This window comes from Neopelma chrysocephalum, unplaced genomic scaffold (assembly GCF_003984885.1).
Source record: "Neopelma chrysocephalum unplaced genomic scaffold, ASM398488v2 Primary Assembly neopelma1_96778, whole genome shotgun sequence".
NCBI lineage: Eukaryota > Metazoa > Chordata > Aves > Passeriformes > Pipridae > Neopelma > Neopelma chrysocephalum.
In genome coordinates, this window is record NW_020925422.1 from 1919991 (window position 1) to 1947507 (window position 27517).

A 27517-nucleotide genomic window follows, 5' to 3' on the forward strand; every position below is an offset into this window, starting at 1 on the left:
TGTTTTACAGAATTTTATTAATAGCCCCATTCTATTTTTTTGCACTTCTGTCTTGAGATTTGGTACCATGGGGGAACAGAAAACCCAAGAAAAAAAATTTTTGCACATCTTATTTTCTAACATGTATCAATCATGGTCAGCATATCCAAATCCAAGCTAAATATTTGTACAATCATACTCGAATATACTTTTTTGATGTAGGCAAATAAGAGAAAGAGCAACAAATTATGACAGTATTAAAATACTCATAATTCTAGATTGCATGGAAGTTATAGACAGAATTTTTTACTATTTCTAAGAGATAAATAAATATAAAGAACCTAACATTCTGACTAATTTCATAAAAACTTATTGTTCTTCATAAAGTTATGAATGACACCAGGTTCAGAACTATTTAAATGCAAAAAAAAGCACATTTTCCCAGTGTTAGTTACAGTGTATAAAAGGTTAAACTATGACAAACTGCAAGATTTTTTCTCATTATAACTACATACTTTTGCTTCAAAGCCATCAAGCAGCATGAGTCAGTAGCATGAAGATGAAGAAGAGTAGTTGAACGACAAAATTAAAAATCAGTGCCACAGAAATTGATTGTTGTTGCCGCTATATCAATACTACTAAGAAAGAAACACCCAGGAATATTCCATATATTACATTCTAATTAACTTCAAGAATTTTAAGCTCATGCACTCACAAAGAAGAGCTTACCAACAAATTCCCCTTCCAAAAATTCTCATGTAGTCAGTAAGATGGAAGTTTTATTTAGGTTTTTTATAGAGTATGAGTCTCCTAATGCGTTATCAACTTTACACTTGTCCTAATCCTGGACATGTTAAACACCCACATTGCAAACTGCTTCCTAATATGTTACCTTCAGTTCTCTTTAAGGTGTCTATAAAAGGACGAGTTATCCTTTTATTGGCACAATGAATAAAGATCACACATATACCAAGATTTATTTTGTTTTTAAACAAAGTTGAGCAGTGGATCTGTACTTCACTTGGCTGTGCTACAGGCATTTTATGAACGTTCAGTCATGATTGAGATAATTACCTTTGTGTATTTGTGTAATTCTGGAGCTATGTTTTCCAAACATGTGATCTATTATTATAATATTTAGTAGTGGTGACTTAATGACTTTGCTTACATTAGAAATGATAAAAATAAATTCACCAAACCAAAAAGACCGGTACTGAAATGGGAAAGAAGCCAGCTTTGGTTATAAAGATTAGCTTTTACAGATTCTTCTCTTTCTGGAATGCCTGTAGACCACAATATAGTAGTAAGGTGGAGGGAAAGAGGGAGAAACCTACAGTGCTCAAATACTTACTATTGATGGCATCGGAATTTTCAGGCTGAGAATTTTAGGTGCTGCAAGACATGACAAACCTTTAGGAAAACTTATCCCACCTCTCAAGTTTATTAAAAAAGTATGCAGCAAAAAGGTGTATATGATTCCAGTTCTAAGAGTAAAATATAGGCAGGTAGCTTCAAAAGCCAAAGCACAGTATTCCACAATGACTGTATCAAAGATTCTGCTATATTGCTAGATGTCTTCCTTCACCTATGGCTCTTCTTAACCCAAGAACAGGAAACAAAAAAACCCTAGGAAAAATAGTTTTAAGGAGTCAATAAAAGGCAGGGGAAACAAACCTATGAATCCATGTTTCTGGACTCTTTGGAAACTTGGTTAACGCCAGTTTTCCAAGATGCAAATCTTTAAGTGGATTTAAAGTGCCAGACAGTATTAATTCTTTCCTACAAAAGATAAAATAAATCTGTATGAATAAAAGCAGTAACCTGGAAACATAACACAAATTCCAGTAACAAATTGCAAGGCATTTCCTTTGTATCAGAACTGAACTTCACTGTCAAACTACAAGAGCTTAAAAACCCTTTGGTGGATTCCACCATCCCACTGTGCTATACATACATGCACACTATTCATCAGGCCCAATAAAATAAATCCAGATCAAAGAACCTTATCTTAATCTGAACATACACAACCCATTGGTTCTCAAACCTACCCAGAAATCACTGAGTCAACAGCCAATAGGGTTACATATATGAATAAACATTCCCTCTTCAAATTAAGCCCTAAGATCATTATGTACATCTAAAAATACCATTACACACAGCACTCTCCAACACTTACTTTCAGTTTATAAATACTGCTCAAGACGCAGTATCAAGGTTCCCTAAATTTAAAAAGAATGGGAAAATATTCTTTGTGCGTGGAACGTTTTTCAAACTTAACAAAAAGGCTGAAATTACTGAGTTTACTTAAGTGTAACACAACTTTTGGTTTAAGGAAAAAAAAAAGAAAAGAATTTGCCCCGACAAATCTTAATGTTCATCCAACACAACCCCTCCCAGAGCACCTTCACCACAGACAGAGCAAAATGAAAGTCCGTACTTGGCCTTCTCACAGAATCCTTCTTCTTTGCATAGAATTCCCTGCCCCTCACTCTCTTCCTTCTAGCTTTACAACTCTTATTGCCTGTCCTGACCATGTTTGTAGGCATCGCCCCATTACTGGTTCCTCCAAGGACAGTAGTCTTCATATTCTATTCTCCAACCTAGCAGGTAGCAGCTTTCAAGTAAAGATACAGTAAGTTACAAAGTTACCATCTGCAGAAAGAAAGCATACATTTCCCCAAACCTACAGAAGTCATAATTATAACTGAGAGTGAAAAAGCAGAAGTAATTTTGGCATGGGTTTGGGTTTTGGTTTGGTTTTATTTTAAAATTTATGATTCATCATAACATTAGGCACAACACCAGGTTCAGCAAGAGGAGCATTAGTAAGTAAGGAGCAGATGATCAACTTTCTGACCCAAAAAACCCAGGGGAACAGAAAATATCTGCTAACAAGTAAGAAGGTAAAACTTCTCTGCAGTCTGGCACAGAATATATAATGTGGTCCTAAAGTTATGGCCTGAGTCTCACAAACAAGTTGACATATTTCTTTCCTGTGAGTACTTATGTCCTTTTCTGTCTGTTTTGGTAGTTTTCAGTGAGAAACTGACTCCATCTGGTACTTTGGCTTTGTGTTGCTTTAATTGAACTGTATACCCAGGGTCAGAAGCTAATGGTTGCAACTCTAGCAGTGAGCAAATATTATTTACAATTGAAGAAAAGTAGTGAAATGTATAAATCCTTAACAAAGTTTTGCTTCTGATAGCTAGTGAAGTCAGTAGAGAACTGCCTGCAGAGATCAGAAACATAGCTACTGGGACATTCATTTTTATCTGAACCAAATTCCAGCATGCTTTAGATTGGATGCTTTTAGCTGGTTCTTCAGGTATACCAGCCAGAAGTGGCAGACTGACCACACTGTTCTGTTCCAGTGCTACTGACTTTTGGAAAGCAAGCAAGAGAAAGATTCAGGGAATGTCAACACGGGAGCAGGTGGAACAATTGCCCCACTATTGCATTACAAAAGGTGACATTTTGGTAAAAATCACTTACCACACAGACAATGAAAACACAGCTTAGATCAGTCTGACACTTAAATGCATGTGCATATTTAACACAGATTTAGATTACCAGGCCACCTACCTTCCCAAACCAAAACTCTCAGTGAAGAAATTGCTCTATTTTAAAGCATTAACTGTAAATAAATAGGCTCACACTTACACACTTTTAAGGTAAATTTCCTCTTTTGCAAGGTGAGGAACAGTACAGACAAGATTCACTTTCACTGCTGTGGTAGAAAAGTCGGTTTTAGCTTCAAAGATTTTCATATGAGAGATTCTCCCATTCACAAGGACTGCAATCACAAGTATCATATACTCCTACATATACCTCTTCAGGGCTTCTTCAGCTAACATCAAACTTGGGGTATGTAATTTCTAGCTCATTTTCTTGCCACATGGATCATAGATTAATTTTTTAGTGTTACGGACTGTAGCTTCCATAGAAGATACTCTGAAATTTTAACTTGCCTTATGTGACACCTTTGAAGTCATTGATATCTAATAGTAAAAACACTGACTTCTCAGAGCATCTTGTTACCTAATATCTTTTGACTTTGAACAATTGTACATGCCAGGAAGTATAACAGCAAGAACAAAAGCACTTATGACAATTCCTTTACAATCACTTAAATAAAAATTTTGGTCATTTTAACTTGCAAGATTTTTAAACTCCTAAAAACACAAAATAACTGAAACTATGATTAAAAACTAGAGATATCTTGTAGCCCATCCAGTATAAAAGGGGTTTTCCTCTCAGTTCTAAGAAGTGACATGCTCCTATTCTTTAGCATGTTTTCCTACACCATACCACTAGCCCTTGCTCAGTTCTCATAGTTTAGGTTATAGTCTCTACCTGCCTTTCTGCAGCTTCCCGCTTACTTCTAATTAAAATAAATAAATAAAACACAAGCCTATGTTGTACAGAGTAGACACATTACAATTGTTTAGAATAACTTTAAAGTCAAAGTAGACAATCTATTCCTTCCTACCAGGTAGCATGTTTAAACTTCTACGTTCTCCTGTGCTTCATTAACCAGAAACAACGTTCTGTGATTGCCAGCTGAGCTGAAATGCTCATTTGTCCTCTACAACGCCACTTCAGTCTTCTGACTTGGTTGAATGAATTTGGTAGGACAAACATCCCCTGACCAAGACAAAACCAATCAACCCACAACAGATACATCACGTTCTGCAAGCAGAGTGCAAATTTGATACAATCAGTTCTCAGCTCATACTAGCTCAGGATAAGGATTTATCTCCAGCATCTGTGCAGAACAGAGTCTGTCCTCCACTCTGTGACTGCATATGTTACACATCTGTCTAGCTTGACTAGTAATTTGCTGAAGCAGGAATTTCACAGAGAAGCTGAAATGTTATGTCCACATAACAAAAGTGCCTACCTTTCAAAAGAGCAAACTCCCAGCACCAGCCTGAAACAATGCAGGGTCAGATTCAGCAAAGCAATTCCTTGGCTAGAGCAGGCTCACTGATAACTCCACAGATATTGCCTGGCTTGTATAACAGCCTCTCCCTGGATGCTAAACAGACCTTCAAACACAGAGTGCCAGCTACGTCAGTGGTCCAGAATTTGGGGAGCAATGTCAACTTCTGTAGTAATTTATTTTAGTAAACCATAAACATCATAAAAGAGAAAACAATCCATTAACATTTTTAATTCCATTTACTACTTTTAATTACATATACAACTTTGAACTACTCCTCTCATGCACCTAAAAGCTAATTCTTTCAGCTGTCAGGCAGAACAAAAGCCAGACTGATAAGGATGAATGCACATGCGATAAAAAAAATTTCCACAAAACCTAAACCAAAAACTTGAAATCAGTTATAAGTACAATAAGATTATATTACTGTAGTAGCTCTAGTACCTATATATGCTCCTAATACCATTTTATCACTTGAAAGCTACTCAAGCTATACATTGTCATGACAGTAAGCCCTTTGCTATCACATTCACCCCTCTTTCTTAGACCTGAGAGGCCAGAAAGATACAGATCACAGCAGAATCCTTCAAAACTACATCAACAGTGAAAGAAGAAAGAAAAAAGTTCAATTCACCATAGCTGGGGCTGACAGCTTAATGCAGCCATTATCTTTCTAGGTCATTTTGTTAAAGCACCCTAACTACAGAAGTCCTACATTTATGAGAGCCCTCCTAGAGACTATCATAATTTTCTGTCAGTCCTTCTATAGTTCTGAAACTATACCTTTAAGACTGTCTCCAGTCTTACCCAGGCAGCAGAAAGAGAACATTCCTCCAACTCTGAGATTTACAGAAAAATCATAAAATTACAGGGTTGTAAAGACCTGTTGTTTCTGCGCTTCCTGAAGAGCAAGGAGGTAAATTCCTGCTTCTCCTCCATAATGACTCCTGGAGAAGTTCTGCAGCATGACCTAGGGTGAAGCTATACTAAACCCAGCAGATACAAGAAAGGAGTGGGAAGCAGGGGAAATGTGTCTGAAATAGAGGGCAGATACCCCCTCCCCTTCTCTTGCAGTTTATCTACTGAGCTCTATTCAGCTCTGACAGACTGCACTGGTAATGGCAGCAAACTGAACCAGAAACTCAAAAGGACTCAGAACAGGAGTAAAATAAAAACAGTGAAGACACACAGCAGACATCAGTTGGGCACTGTGCGATTCAGCAAAAAGGATATGCCGATCTAAAGGTTAGAAATGTCCATCATTAACAGATAGAAGGAAAGAGGAGTGGAACTTCAAGGGGACTTACACACTCTGAAAATGTGGGGCAAACATGTCTTCATATGCAGCAGTGTAATCTTTGGTCTGCACTACCAAAAAAAAAAAGGCAGTCCCAAACTATCCGCAATATACAGGATAGAAGAGACTCTTAACATTCCTTCAGAACACTTTAGCTGACAAGCTCTTGCTGTGTCACTAATTACCACTTAAAACAAAGCTTACAGATGACTCACATAAGGCCCAGGTCTTTCTGATGTCATTCCCTGAGTGTAACATACCTCACATTCCAGGCCGTGGTGAAGTCGGGGTTCAGCAGCAGCAAGGTACACGTGATATCTATCAGCTCTAAAACGATAGAACATGAGGTACCACGATTAGTAATGATTCACACACAGCAGTGTTCCCTCTGCACTTCCTTTAATCCCTGTCATTCCTCTAAGACTCTCTGCCATGGGCTGCCGTACCTACATGTGACAATCTCTGTAAAATATTGCTGTCTCATTCCAGAAGAAATGATTGCTTAATTTAAGAGGGAGCAAAACCTGCCATATCCTCCCTTTTTATTATTTAAAATAATGAACTGAGTATGTCCTCAGCGAGGGAAAAAAACATCCTTGTGTACTCAGCAATTTAAATTGCACACGCTGTATATATCAGAAAAAGAGAATTCTTCAAAGAAAATCCAAAGAATTTAAATACAATAGTACAACTAAAAATATACCTTACTATTTCAGTACAAGTCTGAGCTGCAGATGACTGCCATATACCACACTGTTACAAAAATACACACACTGTAAAAAACCTGCAGCTAGAAAAATTAAACACCATAACCATGAATCAGGATTACAAAATTACTCTACTATTAAACTGCACAGAAAAACTTTGAAACTTCAAAGAAAAACTTTAAATACATTATGAAGTGCTTCAGACTGAGGTTTTAAGACTAATCCACTAAAAAATCCAAACAAAAAATAAACCATGTTTTCCATCCTGCATTTAAGCACTGGATACTGTAGATTTACATATTACACTTATTTTTAACAATGTCATAAAAAAAAGACTGAGGTATACAGTTGTTGAGGACGGAAAACTAATTTCATTGTAACCTAGTCCTTCCTTTCCCTTTGCACTCCACTGCACCATTCCAGCAGTTTTGGGTCCCATCAGGGAATCAATCAGTGGGGATTCATGAGGCATCTCCACTTAAGCTTGAGATACCAAGGACTGTCACTAACCTCTACTCTCTGAAGGCACAGCATCACATCAGTCAACCTGTCCTGAAATCATAAATCTTATATTTACACGGTAATTCTGCAACTGACCAAGAAGTTCTAAACTGAATGTGACTGTCCATAAAGTTTGGCTACATTCTCTCCTAATCAACCTGCATTTAACATACTAAATTCATTGTACTTCAGATGACTTCCAGCAAATAAGAGGCACGTCATTACTTGAAGGAAAAAAAAAAAAAAGGTATCTCATGGAACCAGGTCTCTAGTTAATGCAGTTAATGTGACTGTAAAATGAAATGTGAAAAAGTCAGGGATGAAATGCAACAGTAATGGAACATATATTAAAGCAAAACAAAGAGGGACATGGCTTCATGTATCTTTGAAACAAAAGTTAATACTGAAGAGGGTCAAAAAGTGGAATAACTTTGTATATAACTGTATGACTGCTTGATCATTTATGTGTGACAAAGTAATTTCGTGTTTCCCATGGTGTTCTTCCTTGCAAGGAACACGCTAAACCATCATACAATGAAGGGGGTTGATGCGGGGTGTGGTGTAGAATTCTTTAGCGTACTGTTGATTTTGCACTAAGCTGTGGTATTTTGAAAATTGTCTCAAGGAACTAACTTCACTAAAACCCATGAAGATAGAAAGTTAAGATTATTTTTTTCCTTTAATGAAAGATTTCTTTTTATACCCCTCTTTGTTGCCAAGGAATTAATTTCTCACACGCACAAAGCTTCTTCCTCATTTGCTGCCTGAAGTACAAATATTTTCCTTTGATTTACCCAATCCCTGAACCAGCATAGTATTTCAACGCTTATTTAACTTCATGCAGCTGAATATCCCAAGTCAAATAACCAGGATTCCTCACATATGTAAAATTAAACATCTACCGTGTGTTTTGCTGACTACTATTTCAATTTTACCTTAAACTTAAACAGACCTTCAACTGAAACAGAAGCTGTCTACCATTTTATCCATTGTCCCATTACAGAGGTTCGTTGAACATTATCAAAGAAAAGATGCAGACAAAAGGAAAATCTCAAAGTAATACTCAGTACTTTCATGCCATTGTTCTTTGATGCTTTCTGTAAACAGTAACAAATGAAGATTCATGAAGTGTGGATTCTGAGCCAGAGATGTCAAATGACACAATTTAGTAACTTCTGAACCACTTTTCAGTGAAAAGTCTTATGACAAACCCAGCACACGATGATAGTAGTTGCCAGCTATTTCCCTCTCTGTTGGTAAAAAAACCCAACATCTTTGATTTACAATTTAAAAGTACTTTCCGCTGGATATATTTTAGGCAAAGTACAGCATTACAGGTGTGCTCACAATGAACATGTCCTTTTGTATATTAAAGTCTCCCCAGCTGAAAAAGGAGAAATAAAAAAATATGGCTTTAGCTCACTTTTTAAATATGGCTGTATCCAGGTTTTTAGATATTCTGGAAGTAGTTTGCAGTAATTTCAGAAAACTACCTTAAGATAATAGAAATAGTATGCCTGCATAAATTTTAAAAATATCAGAGAAAGGATAAAAACATATTGTAAAATTAGGTTTTCTACACTGAAACAGTAGTAAGAGGAGGAGCAGTCATGGTTGTGGATTCCAAGTATCCAAAAGAAACTGTAAGTAAATTACACATCTCTGACAGTAACCTATCAGTGAATGAATATGAAGCACTTCCTTTTTCCAGGATCCAGCCAGAGAAAATATCAGACACCACATCTGAAAGCAGACATTTGAATCAGCACCCTATTTTTGTCCTCTGTTCTATTTTAAATGGCTTACAGTGATTTGAACAAAACAGAAGATGTAACAAGAGACTACATTCACAATCACTGTTTCTTACAAGCATCAACAGAATATACAATTGAGTTTTAAAGTAGTAACAAACAAATCTATCCCTTCACTAGATTCAAAAGAAAACAACTACCTGCCAAATTCCAAGCATGCACTTTTGTCTACAAAAAGGAAATTGGAGCAAAATTCCTGATACTTCAAACAGAGAAAAAAGTAACATCTCTTGATAGAGCATACCTGCTTATGACACTTCAGAGGTAAATCTCCAAGGCCACCTGGGAAAGACTTCCACCTTTATTCCCTCCACCACTGCAGTTCAGTTTCTGCTAAACCTTTCTACCAAATATGAAACTCAATTATGGTAAAACATACTAAACTTCTTTACAAACATGTTATTAACATGAGGGCCCTGATCATATTTTACATTGGTGACACAAAACCTCAGCAGACATGAAAATGCTGTAGATCACCTCTTCTCACACATTTGAAACTGACTTTTGTAACAGAAGAGACAAAGCAGAATGGCATTTCATTTTCAACACAAAACCGAAAGTTGCAAAATACAGGCAGTAATCTAAAATTCATGCTACTGCAGTATTCATCCACACAGTTTTATGATCTGCATTTTGAGAGGAAGGGTTCTGCAAGGTTTCACCTGGGAGGGAAGCAGAGACACTCCTCAAGCAGTCGGTGCACCCACCATCCTGGTAGAACCAGGTGCAACAGTGTCACCACCACACAGTGCCTGCACTGGTGTGACTGCAGCAAGGTGGCAGCACACCAGCACCCAGCTGCCCTTTAGATAACAGCTATCAGGGGTCATCAGACACCCAAAAATGTGAAACAAATCTTGGCGTGTGTAGTTTGGCTTGAAACAACAAGTTTCTGTCTGTGTGAAAATTTCCAAGGGTAGACTTTACCATAACAATTAATTGAGACCAAAAATTAAGTATCCCCACAGGACATCTGCAGCATGATCACAATACACATCACAAACTCCTATCTCAGACCTGTAAAAAACACTGCAATGACAACCAGTGGTGTTGCTAAGACTGGCTGTGCTAGTAGGTTCAACTCTTTAAATGCTAAAGTTTGTATCTGGCTATGTCCCAGACTCAACATTAATTATATTCCCTATATTAAAGCCCTTTTTATTAAATTTACAATACTTACATTATTAATCTTCTCTGCCATTTAATGTTACTCTTCAAAATGCTTGCATTATGTATCCAGTTTGTAAGAAGGAACTAAAGTGTTTCATAAATCTAGACCCCCACCTTCAGGTAAAAAAAAGTAGGCAATATTCACTGCCCTTCATTCATTCATTCATTCATTCATTCAAAGGTTCACTAAAGACCTCAATCTTCTTCCTCTATATCATTCCCGAATGCAAAAGAAACTCAAGTGCACATTTATGTAAACTCAACTACACCATCTGACTGCCCCTTACACTATAGTTTAATGAGCATAAGTACACAGCTGGCTTCATCCACTTTAAGTGAAACAAAGTACAGTAACAAAATACTAGAGAAAAGCAAATGCCAGTAATATTAAGAGAGGGATGTTACTGACCACACATTTTTTCTGATCTACACAGGCCTACTCTCAAAGCCTATCTGTTTGAGACACTACAACACGTTACCTACATGATGACTAAATGCCAGTTTGCATCAAATGTCTGCTACTATCCCACTACTTAAACATAATTCTTTAACTCACTACTTCATAAAGGAACCAGGGAGACTGCCTTTGCTATAGCTGCAATCAACACAACCCAGTGAATAGGGGCTGTTTGGTATGCTTCAACAGGGGAAGACAATCCCACACATTTTAGCACACAATGGACACAGCCAATGCCTTATGGATAGATTAGTTATGCAAACAGAAAAAAAACATGATAACAGCCACAAACTGAAACCTAGCTGCGTGCTAAAGATCTGAACTCTTTAAGAGGTCACAGGGTGCCCTTCAGCAGAACAGATACCCCTCTGAGAAACAAAAATGTGAAAAATACCATAGCAGGTAGAAGATACTAGAAAGAAGTCTTAAAAAGAATAAACATCAGAAATAAGACACTGAGATAAGCCTAGCATAAGAACATTCTTTATTCCAATTGCTATTTAGAAGAGACGGCAACAATAAACAAAAATTTCATTTCATAAACTAGTTACTCTTTTTCATTCTTACTCCAAACTGGACACTTAGTAAGCAGTCAAATATCTCCTATTTCACAATCTTTATTTTGAATTTTTTAAACAACATATACTAAAGAATCTTTCATGCAAGTCATAATAAACTAAAAACCAAATCAAAACAAAGAGATGAGAAAGGAAATAAAACTTTACAATTACCAAGACATATGGACTAAGGATTTCTGGTACCCCTTTATCTGAAGCACACTGCACTTGTTTCTTATTTCAGATACGTTTATCACCCCAGTTTTCCTTCTGACCCAGGAAAGCAGGAGAAAATCCTTCTGTATCAATTAACATCACTTCCACAAATAACTTACTGAAGTAAGTTGTCTCTCTCTAACCTTTCCAGCTTGGGTAAGAGAGAAAGGATTTATATTTTCAACTCAACTTGTTCAAGTTGGCAAAATGCACTACGTAAAGCCTGCTCTTCTCCTCAGTAATAATAATTTCTTCCATAACAGGTTGAACTGGCATTATGAAGGGGAAGTGACCTGGAAAAGGGGATTGCGTGCACTCTCAGTCTGTCTGCAGATTACACCAAGTTGAGTGGGACTGTTGATCTGCTGGAGGGTAAGGAGGCTCTGCAGAGGGATCTGGACAGGTTGGACATGGGCTGAGGGAAACTGTATCAGGTTCTAAGGGGTCCTGCCCCAGGGTCACTACAACCCCCATGCAACACTATAGGCTTGGAGAACAGTGGCTGGAAAGCTGCTTGGTGGAAAAGGACATGGGGGTGTTGGCTCAGAACTGGCTGAACACGAGTCAGTAGCATGGTCAAGTGGTCAAGACGAACAATGGTATCCTGGCTTGGATCACAACAGCGTGTCCAACAGGACCATAGCAGTGATTGTCTCCTTGCACTCACTGACACACTGAGGTGCTGGAGCGAGTCCAGAGAAGGCAACTGGAGCTGGTGAAGGGTCTGTAGCCCAAGTCTTATAAAGAAGAGCTGAGGGAGTTGGAGGTGTTTAGCCTGGAGAAAAGGAGGCTCGGGGGAACCTTATCACTTCTCTAAAACTACATAAAAGGATGTGGTAGCCAGGTGGGGGTCAGCCTCTTCTCCCAGGCAACTAGAGACAGGAGAAAATGGTCTCAGGCTGCACCAGGAGAGGTTTAGGTTGGATACGGGGAAACATTTCTTCACTGAAAGTGTTGTCAAACACTGGAACAGGCTGGCTAAGGAAGTGGTGGAGTCATCATCCCAGGAGGTATTTTAGAAGATATGTAAACACTCAGGAACATGGTGTAGTGGTGCACTTAGCAGTGCTAGGTTTATGGTTGGACTTGATGACCATAAGGGTCTTTTCCAAATTACATGATTCTATGATACATAAAAAATGCGCACTAAGAACCACATAATATACTATTCTCCAACTGGGTAACTTACCATCTTTGTTCAGCCACTGTTTTCTTTGTTTGTAGAGGAGAAGTTTATTGTGGACATATGGCAAAAGAAACTTGACACACCAGCTCTCCACACCAAGCTTGTTTTCTACCAGGACAATAGGGCTCCGGTTATACCTGGCTTCAGGGCAGGGTATTAATCCAATTTCATCTCTTAAAAAACAGAAAGAAACATAATTAAACTTATTTCCAGTAGATAACAATTCTTTTTCTCAATGGAGCATGCTGGCAATACTTCCCACCCAATCAGTCTGTCATCTTTTTTCCTCGTTTTTGCTGAAATCCATAATGTGAAAAGTTTCATTCCATTTTCCCAAAGATCCTAAATGAGGAAGGCTCCTTTTTTTTCTGTATTTTTTGGTTATCACCTAAGCAGTTTAACTCAGCTGAATTAACACAACTACCCCTGTTTTTTTTTAATAAACATGCAATGGAGCTGTAACAACTGCTACTGCGAGGGAAACAAAACATGCTAACTTGTAGAGGCACCTCACTGATCCAAAGCTAGCAAGCAGCAGCATAATCAGGTGCTCCAAACCAAAAGATCACACAGAAGAAAATCACGTGGACAGCCATATGCTCGCTTCCTCATGTCCCATTTTTCATTGTCCTATGCAAGGTAGCATGATCAACAGGGGGAAGATTTTGAGAGACAGAGGCCAGAGAGACAGGTCTGAGTAAAACGGCAACTCTGTATGAGGAACCTTAGCCTTTAAAAACCAGTGACAAACACAGAACTTGTGCCAGCAAACAGAGCAGAAGAGACTCAGCTGTTCAGTTTCAATGCGCCATACCATATTTTACTTTTTCCTCAGGTTTCTCTAGCACGTAACGATATTGGAATAGCAGTTTTAACAGCTTCTTAAAAAAACCCACAGGTTGTCAAGCATTCACACTTGTTTGGACAGAAAGCAACATTATTTTATACTTTGCATTATGCATAATTTCTCCACCAACTTCTGTTCAGTGGAAAAATTTGTTGCTAAAGAAGGAAATCCTCAGATCTCAGGCAGGACAAAAAAAGATTTCTTGTGATCTCAGACAAAAAGTGAATTCCCACCTCAAGTCTTCTCAATACAAGATCTACAGATACACTTTTGAGTGTCAACCCCTCAACCTCAACTCAATTATCTTAAATGAATTTTGTCACTGGGCACTTTCAGTGTACTGATTTAGTTCTGTGTGTTTACTAGATTACTAATAAAGTAATCACAGTGACACAATGTGCTCGTTCAAGAATTGTAGTGGTTTGAACCAGGTTTTCCTCCTGAAGCTAAGAAAGTGGTAACCCCCAGGGGGTGGTGACCATTGGGGTTTGACCAATCTGCGCTCCTGCAAAATATAAACATATCTCTAGACCGGAAAAGAAGTAGTAGTACTTGTTGTTAGAAGAAGAGGTGGCCATGTTGTAAGCCATGAGGAAGGGGCTCAAAGCCCCTCTGGGGGGGGCCTCGGCCCCCCAGCCCCCAGATGGGGTCATAGAAACTTGGAAACAGTGTTAGACTGGACTGAGGTCTGTGACTTGAGAAGCTGAAGGAGTTTTCTCCACCATGAGTGGGCAGACGGAGCAGCAGCAGAGACAGCAGTGTCCAGGAGCAGTGGCAAAGAGCCAAGCAGATAAGAAGAAGCAGCAGAGCTGCCGAGCAGGAAGACACAGAGATCTCTGATGGAGAGAGACAGAGAGAGAGTTTTGGGGGTAAGAACTGAACAACCAAAACTTCCTCCAAACTCCTTTGAGACCCCTCCTAGGAGGAGGGAGATGGAAGAGCCTCAGAGTCTTACAGCACTGCTGAGAGAGGAGCAAGAAGCTCAGGCCTCCTGAGAGCTAAGCCAGGACGGCCAAAGGAATGTGTGTGTGGGGTGACCTTGGGCCCCCCCTTGCTGCAGCTTCAGAGAAGCTGGCAGCCATCTTGAGGCAGAGCATAGAAGCTCTGCAAAGGGGCTTGGATCCCCTGAAGATACCAGACCGTCACGAAGGCTTCTGCACTTCGTCGACATGACCGTGGTGGAGCAACCTTTGTCTGGGGTAACGCAGCCCACGGAAAAACCCTTCATTTGCGTCGGGGGGCCAAGAGAGGCTTGGAGGCCTCTCTAGTGTGTATTGGTAAAAGTCCAACGACTGCTGCTTCATGAAAGACACAGAGAGCCTGCTGCCTAGAGAGACCTGCAGCTCAGAGACTGGAAGGGGTCTTTTCTTCTTCTTCCCTCCTGGACTTTTATTTGGAAGGGAGAAGAGATTTGGCCCACTGTAAATATTATATGTCATGGTAGAGATAGAGTTAAGATTGTATGTAATGTATTATACTATTTATTTATATGTACAGTCATTGTAATATAATTCCCTTCCCCCATATTGAGTCTTGTGTTTTTGTCTGGAAAACTCATCTCACACTGGGTTGAGATGTGGGAGGGGGGCTAGGAATCAGGAATTGGATTTTGGGCTCTAAAACCATGACAAGAATGTATTTGCTTATTCGGAAAACAGATTTAATTTTCCATACATCACAACATCAGAAGCCATAAAGAACACAAGTAAGGTGAACTTAAGGTAAGACACTTGCAAATCATGTGGTTCTGTTTCCAAACACACACCCAGCTCCCTTAACCTTCCCTGGTCATCTGAGGACAGAGGGAAGAAAAAAAAAAACATTCTCCTACTCCATCACCAACAAGCAATGGGTATCAAACCAATATCCTAATCTGTGCTGCTCCATTTAACACAAGTTAAGCTCTTCATGAAGCTAGTCAGATCAAACCTAAAATGACATTCCAATCTACTTATTTCAACATAGTATCTCAATAACCTGAAATCTGTACTTACTACTGAGTCTTTTCTTTTACGAATGTTAAACCCAGCCAGCTAAACGACCTGGCCTTGCATATAAGGACCCAAAAGTGCCCAAATAAAATGAAGATACAGTCACCCACGGCTTTGTTCATTAACTCTGTGAATTACCTTAAGAATTTACCAGCTGTAACTTACAAACAGAAAACCAAAGCAGAAGAGAAAAACAGTAAACGGCAAGGAGAGAAAAAACCCCAACGCATACATTCACACCTTCACTTTCTACCAAATACAAGAAATCTGACTCAAGCGAGCTGTTTCACAACACTGCTTTGAACATGCCAAAATGTCTGACAGGTACAGCTTGCACAAAGCTGACAAGTCAGCCTGGAACACCCCAACTCCAGAATGCACTCAGGCAGTCAAAACTACAAGAGGACTTGTCCACTGCATAGCGAAATAAGACACAGTGCAATACAAACAATGGTTTATCTGGTAACTATTCAGTTTTTGCTAGGATGCAAATCAGGATCTGTCATTTGGTAGGAATCTTGTTTCCAACACTGTGTTATTGTTTTTGATGATCATGTGGTTCAGAATCACAGAATATACCAAATTGGAAGGAACCCACAAGGATCATCGAGTCCAACCCTTAGCCCTGCACAAGACCATTCCCAAGAGTCACATCATGTGCCTGAGAGTATTGTCCAAACACCTCTTGAGCTCTCTCAGGCTTGGCGCTGTGACCAATTCCCTGGGGAGTCTGTTCCACTGCCCAACCATCCTCTGGGTGAAGAACCTTTTCCTAATATCCAACCTAAACCTTCCCTGACACAAGTTCAGGCCATTCCCTCAGGTCCTGTCACTGGTCATCATATAGAAGAGATCAGGGCCCACCCCTCCTCTTCCCCTCATGAGGAAGTTGTAACTGCAATGAGGTCTCCCCTCAGTCTCCTCTTCTCCAAGCTGAAAACGCCAAGTGACCTCACCTGCTCCTCATACGGCTTCCCCTCAAGGCCTTTCACCACATTTGTTGGCCTCCTCTGGATGCTCATTAATAGCTTAATATCTTTCCTCACATTGCATTCAGTTCCTGAGAAGCAAAAGAATTCAAAATGCAAAATACCAGTAAAGCGTATTTATACAAGGTGGAGTGCCTATCTCACACACAAACAATTCATTCAAGCCACCATCTATTTATGCTCCTGAAGGTCCCTCAGGTGTGTGGAAGGACTAAGTCACAGGGCAGGTCTGCCAGCCCAGGAGACACTATTTGAAAATACCTGCAGCTTCTGCTCCAATCATGTACCCGAGGAAAGCTTCTGCAATAGGACTCACATGCAGACATTGCTGAATTAGCGCTTGCAAAATGAGGCAACTGACCACGCAAGCTGCCCCTGGCCACACGACAGAAGTTGTGGCTGTTCCTATGACAGGACTGCCCAAACTCTTTGCAGGATGGAGGATGTATGCATTTATATGAAGTAACAAGTGTAATCTGCTCATAATACTGAAGGCGACACCAATTGAGGGCTGCTATTCATTGGTATTTGTAATGTCAGACGCACCATCTAAAGTAAGGTTCAATTTCTCTCCCTAGATTTCTCAGTTTTCTCATATTATTTCTTGAAGTTTAGGAGTTATTTGGTGCTTTCACATTTATTTTCCTCAAAGCAAGCACCACAGTCACATTCCAAAAATTTCATGCATTATCTCAAGATACCACATAGGAGCTTCTTGGGCAGGATGAGCTCGTTAGCCTTCTGGCAGTCATCCTAGCAGAAGGACAACTCTCATCCCAAACCCGGGCAAATGGAGCTCGCTTAGCCCTGTAAGGCCATCCATCTAAGAGAAGGATACTCTAATCAAACCTATGTCCTAAGGACCTCACTGCCACCGTCCAAGCTCGCTAGGCCCTGGCAGATGAACCTTAGGATTAAAGGGTGGGTCCAGTCCCACGCATACTGCATCTCACCTAAAAAATCCATTGCGCAGGCTTGAAGGCTTTACCCACATGCAAAAAGTCCTGCAGCGACGGGTGAGGGTCAAAACAGCAGGTGAAAGGTGCGCTGGGAGCCACAGACCCAACCCTGCATGCAGGCGGTTCAGGATATTGGTCATTTGAGACTGACGGAGATGACAGTCTCTTGGGGCAGCACCCTGAACGACCAAGCAGCCTTTTCAAGGACAGCACTGCTTGCTCCACTCGGAGAGGGGCCTAGAAAAGGTGGCCTAAACAAAGCTCATCTCCACCTTCACCCGGTTGGTTAACCGCAGACCAACGGGCATCTTCTTCCAATGCGGTCGCACAAAGAGCAAAAGTCAAAGGCATGCACCTGCCTCCAAAGGTGTACCTAAATTAACTCTAGCATGCTGGAACATCAGAACCATGCTCGATTCAGCAGACAGCGGACGTCCTGAGCGACGTTCTGCCCTAATTGCCCATGAACTGGCTCGTCTCAACATCGACATTGCTGCTCTCAGTGAAGTTCGCCTTCACGAGGAAGGCAGCCTCAGAGAACATGGTGCCGGTTACACGCTCTTTTGGTCAGGTAAGCCCAGAACCAAAAAATATCTCTCAGGTGTCGGTTTCATGATCAAAAACTCTATTCTTCCCAAACTCGAAAATCTGCCGACAGGTCACTCTGACCGCATTATCTCCCTATGCCTTCCACTCCACAACAACCAACACGTTGTCATCTTTAGTATATATGCTCCAACTCTCCAAGCTGACCCTGCCGAAAAGGATAAATTTTACACTGACCTGCGCCTCCTTACCCAAAAGGTGCCCGCAGATGATAAGATCATTATCCTTGGTGATTTCAACGCCAGAGTAGGTAAGAATTTTGAAGCATGGAAAGGAATATTAGGCAAGCATGGTGTTGGAAACTGCAACGATAATGGTCGACTTCTGCTAGAATTCTGTGCGGAGCAACAGCTCACCATCACCAATACTATCTTTCAGCAGAAAAACAGTCTGAAGACAACCTGGATGCACCCCAGATCTAAGCATTGCACCTCATCGATTATGTCTTGGTGTGACGGAGGGATGTCCGCGATGTCCACCATACCCACATGATGCCCAGCGCAGAATGCCAAACAGACCATCGGCTTGTGCGCTGTAAACTCAACTTCAATCTCAAATTCAAACCCAAAAGGGGCAGCATCCCAAGGAGAAGACTCTAAGTTAACAATCTCCAATCAGCCACAGTGAGAGACAGATTCCAGGCAAACCTTCAAACCAGGTTTGAAAACCGTTCCATAGATTCTGCAGATTCCTCTCCTGAAACAATTTGGCACCATATTAAAAACAGCATCCTGCAATCCTCCGAAGAATCCTTAGGGTTCTCCCTCAAGAAGAACAAGGACTGGTTTGATGAAAACAATCAAGAAATTCAGGAATTGTTGAGGAAGAAGAGAACTGCCCACCAAGCACACCTCGCACTGCCATCCTGTCACGCAAGAAAAATAGCCTTTCGTCTTGCATGCAGCAAGCTCCAACAGAAATTCCGTGACATCCAGAGCAAGTGGTGGATTGAACTATGCGCAGATACGGGTGATCACAAAGGATTCTATGAGGCCCTGAAAACAGCATACGGGCCTACATACCAGGTCCAAAGCCCTCTACTCAGCACTGATGGTCAAACGCTTCTAACAGATAAAACCTCCATTCTGAATAGATGGTCTGAACACTTTCAGACTCTTTTCAGTACCAACCGTGTAGTACAAGACTCAGCAATTCAGTCCACCACACAACAACCGGTAAAGTATAAATTGGATACCGCCCCCACCTTAGGAGAAACCCTCAAGGTCATACAACAGGTGAAAATCGGCAAGGCAGCTGGGGTTGATGGAATTCCACCTGAAGTCTAGAAACATGAGGGCCTTGCACTCCATACCAAATTTCACGAGTTTGTGGTGCGCTGTTGGGAACTAGGCGAATTACCATCAGACCTTCGAGACGCAGTCATCATCACTTTGTATAAGAAGAAAGGAATTAAATCAGATTGCTCAAATTACCGTGGTATTACTCTGCTCTCCATTGCTGGCAAAATCCTGACAAGAATACTCCTGAACAGACTAATACCCGCTATAGCAGAAGAAATTCTACCTGAAAGTCAGTGTGGTTTCAGAGCCAACAGGAGTACCACAGACATGGTATTTGTTCTCAGACAACTGCAAGAGAAGTGTAGGGAACAGAACAAAGGTCTTTATGTAACCTTTGTTGACCTCACTGTGAGCAGAAAAGGTCTGTGGCAGATTTTGGAACGTTTAGGTTGTCCCCCCAAGTTCCTTAAAATGATCATCTCACTCCATGAGGATCAGCACGGCCAAGTCAGATATGGCAACACACTTTCTGAGCCCTTTCTAATAAAGAATGGTGTGAAACAAGGCTGCGTTCTCGCTCCTACCCTATTCACAGTCTTTTTCAGCATGATGCTCCAAAGGGCCACGGCAGACCTCAATGATCAGGACGGTATCTACATTCAATATCGTACTGATGGAAGCCTATTCAATCTAAGGCGACTGAAGGCCCACACCAAGACCTAAAACCATCTCGTCCAGGAGCTGCTCTGTGCTGATGACGCTGCCCTTGTTGCCCACACAGAAGCAGCCCTGCAGCGTTTAACATCCTGCTTTGCTGAGGCTGCTGAGCTCTTTGGGCTGGAAGTCAGTTTAAAGAAGACAGAAGTTCTCCATCAACCTGCACCTCAGGAAGTCCCCCATCATCCCCACATCACCATCGGCCAATCAGAACTCAAATTAGTCCAACAGTTTAATTACCTAGGTTGCGTCATCTCCTCGGATGGCAAGATTGACGGGGAGATAGACAACAGGTTAGTAAAGGCATATAGTGCCTTCAGAAAGCTTCATAAAAGAGTTTGGCCAAATAAACACCTGAAGAAAAGTACAAAGATCAGTGTTTACAGAGCCATAGTGCTGTCTACTCTCTTATACTGATCTGAATCATGGGTCATCTACCGCCACCACCTGCGTCTCCTAGAACGCTTCCATCAACGCTGCCTCCGTACAATCCTTAACATCCACTGGTCAGATTATGTGACCAATACATCTGTTCTTGAACAGGCAGCAGTCACAAGTATTAAGGCCATGTTACTGAGAACACAGCTGCGTTGGGCAGGGCACGTCTCCAGGATGAAGGACCACCGCCTCCCTAAGATCCTGCTTTATGGCGAACTTGCCACCTGCTGCCGCAAGAGAGGAGCCCCGAAGAAAAGATACAAGGACTCCCTGAAACAACATCTCAGCCTTGGCCATATTGATCTTCATCACTGGTCTACTCTGGCCTCCAATCGGGAGGTTTGGAGACAGACCATCTATAATGCTGCTGATGCCTTTGAGAAAGCATGCAGGATCACCCTTGAGGAGAAAAGACAATGCAGAAAGAATCGAGTCTTGCAGAATATACCATCTAAGGAGTCTTTCTGCTGTGCCTTTTGCAACCGGACGTGCCTCTCTCGTATTGGCCTTTTTAGCCACCAACACGCTTGCAACAAATGTGAACCCTGGCCATGATGACGACATAAGAGCACATTCCTAAAATACACTGTGGAAGCAGTCAGAACTTAGCGGAAGATTTTAGGTGAGTTGTCATGAAGTCTGCAGCCACTACAGTGCTTCTTCAACCTTAGCTAAGATCATAGATGTGCAAAATGACATCTGTAGCTGCACAATCCAGACCTTAGACGTGGCACAACAGTACTGACAAGCCATTGTAGGACCTGCTTCAATAGTCCCTGTCTGTTGACTCAGTCATTCAGTGGCCCTCCCCAAAAGAAACCCTAGCCAACCTACTTTCAACTTTTAAGCCATGATGATACAAAAATCTTCCCCCTTTCACAAAACTGTAATACCACAGTACCACTAGGGAAGGAGGTGTTTCCTGGGATGATACCATGATGGGTCTTCAGCTTTAGAGACCCCATGTGAAGGGACCTTCTCTAATTTCTTTTCTGGAAGATCATCTTTAAAATAACACAACCTCTCCCCACAGAGTTAGACGAAGGATGTTAAATAATGGCTGGGAGATCTGAATGAGGTACAATCAGCGGATAGGATGCAACTGCGGTTCTACTGGCAATAAAGACCAGACTCAAGTAGTTGAATATTTCTGCAATTATAAGAACATTAATACTGGAAAACAATCGGGAGCATGGGCATAGGTGTATATTTTCACATTAAAATAAGACTCATGAAATTGCTACATGGCTAATGAGTTTACAGCATCTCAGAGGTAGGGAAGAAGGGGCCTAAATCCAAGAGTTGAAATTTCTTCTCTTTATTGTGCAGTGTATCATATACACTTGATTCTCTTTTACAATTTCAAATAATAGACTAACTTGCATGTTATGATTAGTGATTATTTTCATGGCATTACCAAAAGCTTTCATAAAGAAAAGAGCAGGAATACATTACTGAAATCCAAACTACTTCTAGCCCATATTTACTTCTAAAGAAGCTATAAATATGACACTTTTACTGTTTAGGAATTTCCTTTTGTTTGCTCTCACATTAATCTCCACTTGATTGGAAACTTCTGCGGCAATAACAAAGTTCTGCACTGATAACCCCTCTCACCAAGTACTATAAGCAAATTATTTTTACTTATTATGGTATATTTGGAAGTATCAGTGCTGCACAAAAATATCAAATAACGAAAATTACATTGGTGAGACAAATTTCACACTCCACTACATACATACTTCACAGACTATGTTATTTTCTGAATCCTCTGCAGAGAAATTTGTAATCCCATCAAGAGCATCCTTGACTCAGAGCTTCAAACTTAACGGAACGAAGTGTGGTGTTTTTAGAACATTAAGAATGGGAGGAATTGAGACAGAAAAAATATTCGATCTACAGTGACATAAACAATTCTTGGCAAACCATAAATAGCATCCTCAGATTTTGTACACAAATGCTGGGCTACCATCTAAGAGTTCATCTTTCCAGTTAGCCCAACAAATCTATGAATTTTTTTGACAAGCATTTCTATTTCTGCTTCACTTTACACGTAAAAGAACAGCAAAGTTCAAAGAAAAAGTATGTATTGATCTGTTCACTGTTGGTGATCTGTTCAGTTCCAGTGGGATAGCTCACATAAATGACCTTACCAAGACTTGTGGTTGGAAGACTGGGTAAAAATACCTCCCAGTAAATTCAAAAGACGCCTTAGAATCTTGAAAACTAGCATGCTGACACAGTTATCTAACTAAGGAAAATGGAGCTATCAGAAAGAAAAGGCAAAAAGAATTTTGCACTGTATATTTACTTAGAAGTAAGCTCATCTTAAAAAGATGTACAGTCTTGTTGCAAATTTCATTTAAAGTAAAAAAAAAAAAAGAGAGAAACATAAATCCTAAATTCTACTTAGTCTAAAACTGTATTTTCAGTGCTTTTCAGTGCTGATCCTATTTTAAAGCTTACAAAACTATGAACCTGCCAAAACAACACATCCATTCTGAGAGACATGAAGTGGGAAGGTGCACAAACAGTCAAAAACAAGGGTCAATAAACACAGGAAAAGAGGTGAGTAGGGGACAAAAGTATGACAAGTGAATAGGAACATTATGCCTGTGGCAGATTCCTTATTTTCAGTGAAGCTAGGCAGATCCCACATAAACGAATTGAAGCCTGGATCTGAGACATGCCGAATTCAAGAGGATACCTTCTTTTAGGGACTGCAGCTGGTTACAACTGCATTGGCCACCAGCAGGAGGACAAGATGCAGATACATGAAAACATCCAGACAGCAGAGCTGCAACTTAGATTGGCTCAGCTGGTTAGAGCATGGTGCTAATAACACCAAGGTTGTGGGTTTGATCCCTGAACGGGCCATTCACTTCACAGTTGGACTCGATGATCCTTCTGGGTCCCTTTCAACTCTGACTATTCTGTGAACTATGTGAAACTTGGTGCTCCAGAGGCAGAGAGGCAGCATAGCAAAGGGCCCACAACCTACACTGGCCTGCATGGTCCCATTTCAAATAGCATCAACCAGTTAAGAAATCTAGCAGACAGAATTGCCACTTTTTCTACTTTGGGGGATAAACTTGCAGTAGTTTGTGCTTTCTCACCTGAAGCATGACACAGTACATCAGTCTCACTGCACACAACTCTTGCAGCGTGCTTTCATCTCTGAGATTACATTTATAACAAAAAACTGCAACAGCAGCATATCCTTCAAAAACTCAGTTTGCTACCAATAAACAATTCTGGTGAAGGAGTGGGAACTTAGAAGAATCAGAACATTCATTCATAAATATCGACCGTTTACAGCACATTATGCCTCACATGCTAAAAATGAAGCTCAAGGCAAAATGCAGTCTTTTTTTAAACAGCATCCATATGCTGCAATTTAAAACCTGAACACCCACCCAAGTTGCTTACTACATTTACAGAAACGTGAGGATATTTATTCTAATTCTCTCTTTTAAGCAAAGGGATAAATTAAGTGCCATAAAATTTCCTACGTAATTGCTTAGCCTACCATTTTCTGGAACAGATTAATAGGCCACCACCTCAGAGACTGCAGTGTTCCCAACTGACACAAATTTACCTCACTGAAGTTATGAAGGTGTTATTCATTATGTGGTACCTCATTTGCCATAACCAACATCGAGCTTGCATAAATAGATAAAAAGATGCTTCCCTAAACCACTGGTGTCTTAAAACAATGGCTGTGAAGGAAAAAGAAATAAGGGAGGTACTTTAAACAGGGTGTCTAAGCTGGTCAACAGTGAAACCGAAAATAAAACACAGACCATCTGCCCCACAGATTGTTGGATAAATCTGATTCTCACAAGAGAGCCATAACTGCAGTTTGCATTTTCACGGTCATTCTGTCTCCTTCAAAACAACACACTGGCATCTCTATCAACAGATACAGATTTGAGGGTGGCATTCACACACTGCACTGTTTGTGTAAGGGTGCAATTCAGTGGGCTTCAATCCCGAGCTTTGTTCCCACCGGCACCGATGCTCTACCCCAGGCACACACAGACCTCGGTGCGTCCCGCGGGGCTCGGCAGGGCTGACCCACCCGCCCGCAAAGCTCAGCCCCACCCCGACGCTGCGATGAGTTTACCACCTACAGACGTCAAGCGCGAGGAAAGTTCCCTTCAGAACTTTTCTTTGAAAATATACTCATCGCTTCCAGTTTCCGGAGGCCCCGCTGGTGTCCGTGACTCGATACCTTTCACCAACGAGGCGGTTCTCGCCGCCAGGCTGTGGATCCCCAGCGGCCGCGGCGCTCAGGGGCCCAGGCTCCCGGGGCAGGTCCGCCGCGCTACCGGGGGAAGCTGAGGCGGCTGCAGCGCACCGAACACGCGGGGGCACTGCGCCCTGCCCCGACAGGCACAGGTGCCACGGCAGTTCGGAGAAAACCCGGCTGGTCCCCGCGGTCACTCACGGCGTGACCTTGGGCCCGGCAACCGGCCCTGGCCCCAGCACCCGGCCCCGGCGGGACCCGCACCCCGCCCGCCCGCCCGCGACCACGGGGCGAGCACGGGGCGGAGGGCGGGCAGCGCTCCCTCCCTTCCTCCCGCCCGGCCCGGGCCCGGCCGCACTCACATGTGCGGGTTGCGCTGGAAGGCGTTGCGAATGTCCTTCACGACCCGCTGCACCAGCACCGCCACCTCCTCCGGCGACTCGGCCATGTTCCCGCAGGCCCCGGCAGCCGGCGAACGCTTCCGGGGCAGCGCGAACTGTGGGGAGCGCCGGGCGGGACGCGGGCAGGGGCGGGGGCTGGCAGTGTACACGTCATTTTGTCGGCTTGGGCTTCTGTTATTTTAACAGTCGCGCTAGGCGCTAAACCACGTATCTTTAAATGATAAGCAGGTGTGTATAACCTTCCTTGACTCCGAAGAGAGATGGGAGCGCTTGTCTTCAAGGCTGAATGCGGAGAGGCGATTGTAATTCTGAATCCTAACTCCTGCGTTTGATTGTCGTTTAGAAATTAATACATTATTCCGAAACAAGTTGTTTCACAAGGCATTAACTGTGCATGACTGAATTGTCTCTTATCTGAAGGCTTGCAATGTCATCATCATCATCTGCTTCATTGATACCTCCAACCCCCTTCCCCCAAGAAGGCCTGGTGGACCCTTCTGTATGTTCTCCTTCAGGAAAAAAAAAAGGACTGGAGAAAAGTGCTCAGTCATATGTCATTATATGTATAAAAAACCAGAAAGGTGGATGTCCCTTAGAGAAACACTGAATGTGTTCTTACCCGCTGAAGTTCGCAGTTTTTTGCTGGATTTGTAAGTAAACCAGCCTTAAAGCTGAAATATGTTTCATGTTGCCTCTTGCATTTCTGTTAGTTAAATTTTGTTATATTTCAGTGACTGTTGAAAGGTTACAGTGCTTTCTTAGGTTGTTTTCTGTATGTATGTTCCCTGAGATAATAATTTTAGGTGTTTATGAATGCCCTTTTAACCTATAAATTGATATATTTTTCTACGTACATGCCTTACTCTTGTTTTCACAAAGTGCTTTGTTTTTGTTTTGTTTAGGCTCATATTCCTCTGGTTGAAAGTTATGTAGAGCACATACCCTGGAACTAGGAGCCAGGATTTCCTGCTTTCCCAATTCCCATGATTTTCTTTTTTTTTTTCATCATTCTGGACTGGGGACTTTGTTACAACACTAATTTCTGTAGATAATCTGAGGATCTCTAGGTGCTCCCACATGTCACACCATGTAATTGCAGAATTCTGAACTATGCTGGCTAAGCAGAGCTCTTTACTCATAGGATATAGTATGGAGAGAAAGAAAATGCAGTTATGGCAAAGAAGATTATTCACATAGGAATCTTTCTCCAAGAAACTGTAGTTGACTGGGCTGCAGTTTCAAAGACAACAGCATCCTGAGACTCTCTCTGGGTTTTTTTCTTCTGAGTTACTTTGTGGATCTCCTAAGCAGAGTAAATTAAGGGTCAAACGCTGGTACAGTTCTATTAGACACCTTTTTAATAATGAAACTGTAGCTGCTGGAAATGCTTGGACGTGAAGACAAGGGACGATTACAGGATCGCCACTGGTACGGATTCCGGAGCCTGCCCCAGGACAGTAGGGGGCGAAATAGCATCTTATACCTCGTGCTTTTAGGGACGTGACCCACCTTGGATTGCAGCTCCGACTGCAGATGGATAGATGGATTCTCTCTCTGTGGCTGTGCCAAGAAAATGCCATGGCTGACTCCTCTTGATGAGAATGCTGTCTAGAATTTACAATTGTGTGAATTTACAATACGGATTGATGTTTGAATTCTACTCCTAAAAAAACCACGGAGACATAAAAGCGTACTGCTCAGGGCCTTTCCTAACATTAAAATCACTTATTGCATATTTTTTTGCACCAAGTAGCTTTGATTGTAGGCTTGTTTACTAATGGATTGTTATAGTTTCATACTACTTTTTTCTTTTTGGTGAATTTTCCACACCAGCAGTCTTTGCTAGGATAAGATAAGCGTCAGGTTTGATTGTTTGTCCAGCTCGGGCCTTGATGACTGTGCTATTGAAACGCGCACACCCACTGAACTGATTAAGGGAAACCCCATCTCCCTGTAGCCATGATGGAGAGGCCGGCCCAGGTGGGGGGTGGGTGGGGTGGGGAGCATTAGGCAATGAGCCTTTTAGACTGGAGCAGGGGGAGGGGGGGGGGGGGGGTGTTGGTGTCGTGGAATTTACTGCACTTCTGCCCTACTACTTTGGTGGGGTGAAGAGAGACCTCGGTTTTCCACCAGTGCCGATTTCCATCCCCTGCCTTCGGCACTTGGCGGTTGCTTTGTTGAGACTCCCAGAAGCTTGGGAGGGGTCCCAGCTCACCCCCCAGCCACATGTGCCCTGTGACGGTTTTTCTCTGTGGA

At 41.7% G+C, this 27517-nt stretch overlaps 1 protein-coding gene and 1 long non-coding RNA gene across 2 annotated transcripts in view; one reads left to right on the plus strand and one right to left on the minus strand.

Annotated features, from left to right (window-relative positions):
• PTAR1 (protein prenyltransferase alpha subunit repeat containing 1) overlaps positions 1-25382 on the minus strand; it is a 36198-nt gene extending 10816 nt beyond the window's left edge. Inside the window, exons 1-4 of the mRNA XM_027709408.1 lie at positions 25223-25382; positions 12827-12996; positions 6479-6545; positions 1654-1758 (exon numbers count right to left, since the gene is read on the minus strand). Of these exons, the coding sequence (XP_027565209.1) occupies positions 1654-1758; positions 6479-6545; positions 12827-12996; positions 25223-25308 (428 nt within the window). The 5' untranslated portion in view covers positions 25309-25382. The remainder of the gene's footprint in view (positions 1-1653; positions 1759-6478; positions 6546-12826; positions 12997-25222) is intronic.
• Positions 25370-27267, plus strand: LOC113981816. Its single transcript, XR_003538538.1, has 3 exons — positions 25370-25489; positions 25682-25911; positions 26164-27267. It is a non-coding gene; the product is annotated as an uncharacterized LOC113981816 (long non-coding RNA).
• Positions 27268-27517: the final 250 nt, after the last annotated feature.